The following is an 11,411-nucleotide window of genomic DNA, read 5'->3' as shown; positions in this document are numbered from 1 at the left end:
AACCGACAGAGCCACTCCTGAGCTGCCGCAGCCATTGTTAGAGTTCGTAGTCGCCGCCACTACGGTTGGTAAATAGTATTCCTGCTCTTGGTCCCCATTCTTTCAATTTTATAAGGATATTGTTATCACTGCAATGTTATTGCAGCTGCCGCTGAGGTTTTCCGCCATCATCGGGGCCGCTGTGGGGGCAGTTCGGGGTTGCTGCTATTCCGTTTTACTGTTATCGTAAGTATATTTTATTTCAAACCATCGCCGTTAGTTTGCCGTTATATGTTATTAAGGTTTCGCGATATTTATGTTTTAGGATTGAGTTATCGGGATCACCTGTAGCGAGTAAAGCTGTTTCTGCTATTGCGGAAGTGAGTATACTTGTGGTTGAAGCTGCAGTTAATTTCGGGCGGAGAGAAATGGTTCTTGTGACGCATTTAGTTTATGAGTTCAACTTTTTGAGGTAGGGGTTTTCTTAAAATTTATTTTATTTTACAAAGTTGTTATAAATAGATATTAATATGAGAAACATATATCTGTGATTATGATTGTCTTATAAATGTGGTTGTTTGATGGACTGAATGACTGATTGCTCGATTGTTTGAGTAGTTGTGATTGCTGAAAAGGAATTAGTTTGAAAGGTTATTTAGTTGATTATTATGAAAAGTGGCTTTCTTAGTTTTAAAGCTATTTTTGATAATATAAACGAATCAGTTCTAAAAATGATTTGAAATATGAAACTGAATTAATTTTGGAAACGGTTTAATTTTGAGTTAGTCTGACTCTAAAATGATTTAGTATAGGAGTTGGTTTGATTTAAAAAAAAGATTTATTATTGACATTAATTCGCTTTGAAAATTATTTGGTATTAGAACTGGTTGAATTTTGGAAATGATTGAGATCTGGAAATGATTGAGAAAAAAGGTTGAGAAATGTTTGGATGGGACTCGAAAAGGATGGCAATGTTCGAGTTTTAGAGAAGATGCTGCCGAAATTTTATAAAATTAGAAGTTTTATTTGAAGTAATTAATTAAAAAGATTTATTTTTAAATATTATATGTTTTAAGATTTGTTTATTTATCAGAGAAAGAATTATATTTTGAATTGAGATTGTTAATGGTTGGAATGGAAAGAAGGATGATGAGGATTTTCTATGAAATATGGTTTTTGAAATGAATTTGGCAATGAGATTTGGATTGATGAATGATTATGATGTTGAGAATATTGAGAATATTGAGATATGAACTTTGAATTATTCACATGGCTTATGAATTTGAAATATCTGAGATACGAGGTTCCCTGAATTAAGTGTCGTGGCTTGCCTCCATGTGTACCAGGTTGAAAACTCGATACTCTGTTGACCCTACGACGTAAGTGTGACCGGGCACTATATAAATTTCCGGGAATGTTACCCCCATTGAGCAATATTGATTATTTGAGAAAAAGCTATGCATAGACTCTTGGGGATGCACGTCAGGGGACAGTCTAAGGACAATTCAGACTTGTTGGGTTGGCTGGATAACCAATAGATGAGCCTCATCAGCCATAGGACAGGCATGCATCATATGCATTTGTATGCTTTGCTTGGGTTTGAACTTGTTTTGGTTTGCCTAATTGCTAAACTGTTCTTAACTGCTACTTGAACTATTTGCTGTAACTGCTTCCTAATTGTGCTTTCCTTGTCTGTCTTGCCTGTGTTTGTCTTGGCATGTTACATTTGAGAATGGACTTTGGTGCTGAATTAATGATTGTGTTGTTTGATTGCGTGGTTGGTTTCTGATTGAGATTTGCTTATGAGAAAAGAAAGACTTGGATTTCTGAAAATATTGAACATTGTTTCTTTAAAAAGGTTTTGAACGATTAGCTATTGGATTTTAAAAGGATTTATAAGGCAATGATAATCACTGAATTTGAAAACAATTTTCTTATTGAAATATCTTCTTATGACAACTTTGAAACTCCGTGGTGAGACCGTGTAGTTAGGTTCTCACCCCCTACAGCTTTACCTTTTTAGGAACCGGATGAAGAAGCATTAAGAAGAGTTAAACTCCGTTTAGTTTTATATGTTGTTGTATTAATTAGATTATTTTATTCTCTTGTCTTTGTTATTACAATTTTTATAAGAGGGATAGGAGATTATATGATTTTTATATATATTATATTATAAGATATTATGTAAGAAGTCTTGTATATGAATCTATGCCTGCGTATTTTTTTTTTAAGATAAAGTATTTATTTCTGGATTTCAAAGAAAATAGTGATACGGTGTTGAGTCACAGGCTCCTATTTTAATATTTAGTATGTAACGTAGTCGTAATACTTCTTGCTATCAGAGTGGCGCAGCCGGAAGCGTGACATTCTGGAAGCGAGGGTGTTGCAATATCTCATCCTCATAATTTTTATGTATGTATATTATATTTTTTAAGAATATCTTCAAATAAGGAAACTGAATCAAATACTAAAAAACTAAATATATAACACTTATTTTAAAGCATACAAAGTTCTTCTATATATACCTACTATACAATAATAGTTGTTCAATACATTCTTATTATTTGCTTTACTATTTTATTCTACATACTTTCTTACTTGAATATTGAATATTGTTCATCAGGTCTGATCAAGAAAAGAAATACAAGTGTGATCAATGTGATAAGAAGTTTTCAACTTAAAAAAAATTTGCGCGCCCATAAGAGCAAGGCTCACAATCTAGTTACTTATAATCCAAGTAATTGTAGTATATGCAACAAATATTTTGACATTCCATCGTTGTTACAAGTTCATATGAAGGAAAAATATGGTTACTATACATTCTTGTGAATGTTAATGCATTTGAAATAAGTCCATGAGTTATGTTAAAGTTTAGAATGAGAATCAATATTTATGGTATTTTATTCATTACTTTATGGGAGAATTTTTTTAAGAATTTAATTTGGGAATTGTTATCCTATTAATTAGGGTTTTAGGGTTATAACTTTTCTTATATGGGTCTTTATATTTAAAAAAAATTAGTCTTCTGTTAAAACTATTTTATTTGATCTTATCTCGTGCATTGCATGGGTAATTACACTTGTATTATCCTTAAAAGAAAATTCAATCTACATTCCCCATATATATATGAATAAATGTTATCCTATAATACACATAACCAAGTTAAATTTTCTTTAAATATATCATTTGATATGTATTTCAAATAAAAAAATATTATTATATCTTAGATATGAAATATTTTTTTATGATGTTACTATAATTTTAATTATTTGCTCTCATTATTAGCATTTAATATGATTTATTTAATTTTTTTGTCGATTTAATATTCCATATTTTTTAATATTTATTTTTATTGTTGTTCTTTTTTCTCTCAAAATAAATTATATATCATCATCATAACTAACGACTCTTGCGTGCGTGGTATTTCTTAATTTTAATATTACAAAATTTGCATAAGATTACATTTATTTATATCTCATCCACATTATTTTTATGTATGTATATTATATTTTTTAAGAATATCTTCAAATAAGGAAACTGAATCAAATACTAAAAAACTAAATATATAACACTTATTTTAAAGCATACAAAGTTCTTCTATATATACCTACTATACCATAATAGTTGTTCAATACATTCTTATTATTTGCTTTACTATTTTATTTTACATATTTTTTTACTTGAATATTGAATATTGTTCATCATGTCTGATCAAGAAAAGAAATACGAGTGTGATCAATGTGATAAGAAGTTTTCAACTTCAAAAAATTTGCGCGCCCATAAGAGCAAGGCTCACAATCCAGTTACTTATAATCCAAGTAATTGTAGTATATGCAACAAATATTTCGACATCTCATCGTTGTTACAAGTTCATATGAAGGAAGAACATGGTTACTATACATTCTTGTGAATGTTAATTGTTAAGGCATTTGAAATAAGTCCATGAGTTATGTTAAAGTTTAGAATGAGAATCAATATTTATGGTATTTTATTTATTACTTTATGGGAGAATTTTTTTTAAGAATTTAGTTTAGGAATTGTTATCCTATTAATTAAGATTTTAGGGTTATAGCTTTTCTCATATGGGTCTTTATATTTAAAAAAAACTAGTCTTCTATTAAAACTATTTTTTTTTATCTTATCTCGTGCATTGCACGTGCATGGCACGTGCATTGCACGTGCATGGCACGTGCATTGCACGGGTAATTACACTTGTATTACCTTAAAACAAAATTCAATCTACATTCCAAATATATATATGAATAAATGTTATCCTAGAATACACATAACCAAGTTAAATTTTCTTTAAATATATATCATTTGATATGCATTTCAAATAAAGAAATATTATTATATCTTAGATATGAAATAATTTTTTTATGATGTTACTATAATTTTAATTGTTTGCTCTCATTATTAGCATTTAATATGATTTATTTAATCTTTTTGTCGATTTAATATTTCATATTTTTTTAACATTTATTTTTATTGTTGTTCTTTTTTCTCTCTAAATCAATTATATATCATCATCATAATTAACGATTCTTGCGTGGTATTTTTTAATTTTAATATTACAAAATTTGCATAAGATTACATTTATTTATATCTCATCCTCATTATTTTTATATATGTATATTATATTTTTTAAGAATATCTTCAAATAAGGAAACTGAATCAAATACTAAAAAACTAAATATATAACACTTATTTTAAAGCATACAAAATTCTTCTATATATACGTACTATACCATAATAGTTGTTCAATACATTCTTATTATTTGCTTTACTATTTTATTCTACATATTTTCTTACTTGAATATTGAATATTGTTCATTATATCTGATCAAGAAAAGAAATACGAGTGTGATCAATGTGATAAGAAGTTTTCAACTTCAAAAAATTTGCGCGCCCATAAGAGAAAAGCTCACAATCCAGTTACTTATAATCCAAGTAATTGTAGTATATGCAACAAATATTTTGACATTCCACGTTGTTACAAGTTCATATGAAGGAAGAACATGATTACTATATATTCTTGTAAATGTTAAGGCATTTGAAATAAGTCCATAAATTATGTTAAAGTTTAGAATGAGAATCAATATTTATGGTATTTTATTGATTACTTTATGGGAGAATTTTTTTTAAAAATTTAATTTGAGAATTGTTATCCTATTAATTAAGATTTTAGGGTTATAAATTTTCTTATATGGGTCTTTATTATGTACGTAGGTATCTTTTTTATTTGTTAAGCTTGTATAATTATATTTGATTAATAAGAAAATTAAAATTTAAGTTTTAGTTTTTATAAACATTTTTTAATTCTTGTTAATATATGGTCAATATAAATTTTTACGGTAATGTCTTTGATTTTTTAAAATTGAATTTTATTTATTGTGATATGGCATTTTTTTATAAATTGATAGAAGACGAGGACCATTTAAAAATGTGAAAATGGGTTGAATTTGTAGAGCTAACACATTTGCGGGAAAGAAATGTTCGATCATCAATATTTTTTCTTATTAGCGTTACTGTTTCTAACCCGATATTTCCAAAAACTTAACAATTATGCTCAGCAAGAGTTCCTTGAAACATGTGAACAAACAAACGTGATAGAACATAACAAAGAAATCAAATTGAATTATATTATATTCTATTCGATAACAATCAAAATAGTTTCATAATTTTAGTCTGAATCAAAATGGTCTTTCGATTTTTAAACTAATCAAAATAGTCCTTCGATTTTAAATTGTAAATTGAAATAGTGTTTCTTTTAATCACTATTTTAACCCAATTAAAGATTTTATGTGGATCATTATCGCTAGTTGGCATAATATTAAGCATGTTGACACGGTGTAAAGGGAATACAATTGTTATAATTCTCCCCAAATCTCCAACCACCAATGGTTATAAATAATGGGGTAAATACTCTTTCCGGTTCTTGAGCATTTTAAATTGGGATATGTCGCATCTTTATCATCCAAAAACCTCAACTAGGTCCTCAACCATCAACGTTAGTAAACGTATCGATCCCTGTGACCGATTGCTAACAGGTTGCCTGGATGACGTGTTAGGTGAAGACTGAGTTGTTAAATATAGGTGCCACGTGTCATTAAAAATTGTTGCAGGGACTAAAAACCCCCACCGCCCCACAACCTTTGCAACTCATGCGAGTCCTCCACCTCTTTTTCTTTCTCCACAACCTCCCAAAATTTCACCCAATGGAGGTTCTCTCTCCCGACAACACCCTCCACCACCACCATCATTACTCCTCTGCTACAAATTGATTTTAGAGTATTTAATTAAATTGGTTCTCAAAAAATTTTTAAGTGGATGTTTTGGTTTCCAACAAAAATTAATTGTATAATTAGTCTCCAATATTTTCTAGCATTAGACAAATTAATTTTTTTTGATACCGCTCTATTAAGTATTAACCGAACAATCTGACGTGTCATATTAAATTGATAACTCACTCGTTAACTGTCACGTGTTAAATTAGGACAAATTAATCCCTCTTAAAAAATTATTTATTAAAAAGAATTATATATCAGACAAATAAATTTTTAATAATTTCATTATCCTCACAAAAATATAATCAAAGCAATACAAATATGTTTAGGCCATATTAAAATTCTCTAGCACAAATATTTTTTCTTAGTACACATCTCTCTAATTTTCTTGTCTCTATATATAGATGTAAACTTATTTTCATATTAAAAAATTTTAAATCATACCAATATATCTTCTTATATGCACGATAGCCAAACTATGAAATAGTATTGGATTTATGTGCGATTTCCTTGAAAATCTATTTATTTGATAAATGGTTTGCTTAAGGGAATCAATTTGTCCTAATTTAACCACGGCACTTAACGGCTGAGTCATCAGCTTGATAGAGCAATATAAAAAAGGACCAATTCATCTGACGCCAAAAAATATTAGAGACCAATTATATAATTAATTTTTATTAAAAACGAAAAACATTCACTTTAAAATTTTTTAGGGACCAATTTAAATAAATACTCTTAATTTTATTTTATTTTTATCAATAACATTATCCTAAATTTCAACCCTAAATCCATATACCATTAGTTTACAACGGTGAAATCAGTTTCTAAATTCTCTATTTGATGAGCAAACTATAGCTGCCAATTCTTGTGGAGTTACAACTTCTTTCTGAAAATGACAAAAATAAACTTCATGTAGATTCTCTCCAATGTGGCTAAAGCTTCTCGTGTCATGTTGTAAGCTCTCTCAAATTTGGATTGCATTATCTTTATCATCAACCCACATAAAAAAAAAAAATTCCATGACTCATCAATCTTAAAATATAGTAACATCTCATCTCAAGAAAATCATAAAAACAATAATTAACATGTTTAGGAGTTTGGTAGATAAAGAAACTCAAATAATAATTTCGACATCCACAGAACCGTCGTCTTTAGTTAGATGACTCTTTATATTGGGTCTTTATTTAAGTGCTGTTAAATAATAATTTAATTAACAAATGCTTATATAATAATATTAAATAATTTTAAAATGGAAAAGTATAGGTAACTAACAATATTTTTGAATAATGTGTAAACAATGTGAATTAATAGGGTTAAAAGAGTAAATTAATCTTAAATTTAATTAGTAACATTAAATTAGGGTGTAGTATATTTTTATTTGATTGGTTATTATCATATTATTCAAAATGATTATTGTTTACCTGGCACTTCTCGAACTGAAATTATTAAGAACAACAATTGTTAGAGAGGGAATGAGCAGGAGCAACGGTCAATGGCACTAGAATAATAATAAACTATGGATAAAATTATGAGTGAAAGCTAACATGTAAAACAAATAAATAAATAAAAAAGTCCAAATTTAAAGTAACCACAAATGTATCACCACAAATTATGATTATCCCTAAAAATATACACTCATACACCCTCCTTGTTTGATCATACAAACCATGCATGCTTAACCATTCACAACCTCCTCCAAATAGTTTGTAGATAGAGGTTCATAGTTCACCAATTCCAACATTCATGTTTGAACACACACACCTTGAACCCTTCAATTACACCCATGTAAAAAAAAAAATAACAAAAAAACAAAAAACAAAAAACAAAAAGAAAAAAAAAATATGAGTTTCAAAAGTTCATTGTTTCCACACTTGGCACTTTTCATCCTATACTTTTCTGCCACTCATGCATTTGACATTGCACAAATGCTATCACAATATCCAGAGTTTTCATCATTCAAGAAATTCCTAACGGATACAAAGATCGTGGACCAAATCAACAGCCGGAAAAGCGTGACGGTGATGGTGATGGACAACGCTGCTATGAGCGCCGTAGCCGGAAAATCACCAGATATCATCAAGGCGATCCTGATGACTCACGTGATTCTTGATTATTACGACGAAAGGAAGCTTATGTTAGCGCAAGGCAGCAATGTGTTACTCACCACGCTTTATCAAACCACAGGGCTTGCCGTAAACAATCAAGGATTCATCAAGGTAGCCCTTGTCGGCGAAGGCGAAATCGCCTTCGGCTGCGCGGCGCCTGGTTCCCCCTTAGATGTCAAGCTTGTTCAAACTGTAACCACCCAACCCTACGACGTCTCAATTCTTCAAGTTACAAAACCTATTATATGGCGTGGCCAAGATGCTGCGAAACCCGGTGGATCATTATCATCTCAGGGACCAAATGCTACGCCGGCAACAGGAACAGCTTCAGGCGCAACCAAACCAGTAGCTTCATCACAAGGTGCTGCAACTTCACCGATTCCGGCACAGGGAGGAGGAGCTTCGTCAAGTGCAGTAAAACCAGCATCTTCACAAGGAGCATCTTCACCGATTCCATCACAAGGCGCAAATGCACCCAAAGGAGCTGCAGCTTCAGGGACTACAAAGCCGATTCCTCCACAAGCTGCAACCCCGGCCGCCGCGGCGGGAACAAAACCGGTGCCTTCAAGTACAGGACATGGAGCAAATGCGTCTAGTTCGGCCAACGGAACCGCTGTGAATCCAGTGCCTTCGACTGCAAATTCCTCCACATCTGCTGCTCCTACAAAAAGCGGTGGAAATGCACCAAGCCCTGCTCAAGGCCGCGGCGGAAATGCACCAAGTCCGGCACAAGGACGATCATCGTCAACCTCACCACCATCGTCTTCACCAGGTGCAAGTTCACCAAGTGGAGCAGGCGGTGGTGGTGGTTCGAGTGGTTTGTCACCGTCACCGGGTTCAGCAAGTTCAATCGCACCAACACCGGTGGCTGTTTCACCTTCTGGAGACACCATTAACCCAGCTGCACCGAACGCAGGGCCAACGTCAAATGCAGGAGCACCTGATTCATCGGGTATTTCTCCGGGTCCAGCCATTGATGGTCCTACAGCAATAAGCCCTTCAGATGCAGCTGCAGACGCACCTCCTTCTTTTGGTAGTTCTTCACGCACCAAGATTAGTTTGTTTGGTGCGGTTATTACGGGTTTTGCTTCTCTTTTCGTAGTTTTGTAAATTTATTCTAATTCATGACTAGAAGAAGGTGATGGATGAAGATGAGGATCATTCGTTTGAAGGCAGAAGCAAGTTAGGATTATGTTAAATAAACTCGTGCTTAGTATTTGTGGGGAGTACATGTAGAAAAACAATTACTTTCTTTTTTTTTCCTTATTTTTTTGAATTTTCGGAATAAAGCATCCCTCCGTTTTCTACGTTTTATGTGCGATGATGACTAGTTTGCTCATTTTCTCATATCAATTTGAGATTTTAATGATAGTGTACATAAAATCTTCATGATTTCACTTGTTAATTAGAACAAGAAAGCTTTGAAATTTGAGATGCAAATGAGAGTGTTGTAAATTGTATAATATGCTCAGTGTAATATCATTTTTTTTAAAGAAAAAAACATATTTATTATGTAGTAATATTTCTTGGTTACTCCTGTATAAAAAAGGTTATTGGAGAAGATTATTGCCATATCCTTTACATGGCTGATGCTACACCTATTTTATTGTTACTTCTAAAATGTTCATTTATATTTAAATTGATTATTGATCACTTTGTGTTGGTTTGAAGCCTGAAATTCTTCGCGATGATGAAAATGAAGTTACAAGTTAGGAAGGAAGATTCTCTAAAGCTAAACAGTCTTAAGGAAAATTTTGAACTTTGAAAGAGAAGGTATTTCTCATTAAGTTTATAATTAATTAATGATGTGCGTGATATTGGTAATTAATGGCATCGCACTAACTAAGGTCTAAAGCGGTTATTAAGCATGTGGACAAACTTTCTTTCCTTTTTATTCTGGTGTTTAAATAAAATTTATTTAAGATTAATTATTTTCATCTTGTTAGAATTTTCGATGATAATAATAATTTAGAGGATAATTTGTTAGTACTTCGACCAACAGGATCAATAGAGACGTAGAAGTTGAGAGACAAAAACTATACAAAAAGTTTCTATTCGCTTAGATTTATCCAAAGATGAGGTCAACAAGTTGAATATTGAGATTGACTGAAAAGGGTAGTTATTTAGATTTGTATTTGACAAGAATGGTTATTTTTTAACTCTGAGGGGTGACACTTGACAAAATGGGATTAGTCAGCTTGTTCTATAAATTAAGAAGGTTTAGAAGCGTTATGGAATTGGAATTCGTTTTAAAAAGCATTCACACACACTCACATTCTACTAATTTTCTGAGTCTATCTGGACTTTTTTTTATAGGATTTCTTCTATGTTTTTGCTTTTTATTTAAAATTTTTTATAATTTTTCTTTTTTGCAATTTACTCTTTCTTTGCAAGTTCTTCTTTTCTCTTTAAATTTATGTACTGTCTTTTGACTTTAAAGTCCTTCAACTGTATTAGAAGAATTTTATTGTTTTTTTTTTTTAATTCAAGTTCTTTATTCCGTTTTCTATAATTTTAAATTCAAGCAATTTAATTTTTAGTTTACATTTCAAGTTTTTTTGTTTAACTTGTTTAAAAATGGAGTCTTTTGTGCAATTTTTGAGATTCGTATCCATAAAAGAGGAGTAGATTTCGCTTTCAGAATCTAGATATCAAAACAATTTAAATTTACGAAAGATTTGCATAACAAATTTCACGCCTGGTGAGACAATTTTTCCGAAATTGTGTCAGATTTTTTCATTGTGGTCTTGTTTTAGTGAATGCAACTTCAGTGCGGGAGAATTATTAATATGGCTGAAGAAGTTTTCAATAGTAATTTAGAATCTTCAAATAATAATATTCCTATTGTTATAGCCCAAACTTTTGTAAGTTTAATAACAAATGCAGAAGGAGTTATTCAAAATCCTATTTCTGGAGAAAATATTGCGGTTAATAATGCAACTGCTAGAGGAAGTGAGTGTAGTCCAAGTCCCAGAATTGCTCCAACTCCAGTGCAACTGCCAGTAACCGCAGGTTGGCTTCTTTTTTGTCTTTCTCCCAA

At 31.2% G+C, this 11,411-nt stretch overlaps 1 protein-coding gene across 1 annotated transcript; it reads left to right on the top strand.

Moving 5' to 3' along the window:
* The first annotated feature begins 8,107 nt into the window (after nucleotides 1-8,107).
* On the top strand, nucleotides 8,108-9,481 carry LOC107495242 (fasciclin-like arabinogalactan protein 14). The gene is made up of 2 exons (XM_052263133.1): nucleotides 8,108-8,645; nucleotides 8,772-9,481. The coding sequence occupies exons 1-2, from the start codon at nucleotides 8,108-8,110 to the stop codon at nucleotides 9,479-9,481; spliced, it is 1,248 nt and encodes a 415-aa protein (XP_052119093.1).
* The last annotated feature ends 1,930 nt before the right edge of the window (nucleotides 9,482-11,411 follow it).

The sequence above is a fragment of the Arachis duranensis genome, chromosome 6, assembly GCF_000817695.3.
Source record: "Arachis duranensis cultivar V14167 chromosome 6, aradu.V14167.gnm2.J7QH, whole genome shotgun sequence".
NCBI lineage: Eukaryota > Viridiplantae > Streptophyta > Magnoliopsida > Fabales > Fabaceae > Arachis > Arachis duranensis.
This window is presented reverse-complemented; position numbering and strand designations above follow the sequence as displayed.

Excerpts from the sequence above, each read along its gene's own strand:
- LOC107495242 (XM_052263133.1), top strand. The coding sequence starts at position 8,108 with ATGAGTTTCAAAAGTTCATTGTTTCCACACTTGGCACTTTTCATCCTA. Across the intron at positions 8,646-8,771 it reads CCAAGATGCTGCGAAACCCG|CTTCGTCAAGTGCAGTAAAA; the intron begins GTGGATCATTAT and ends AGGGAGGAGGAG.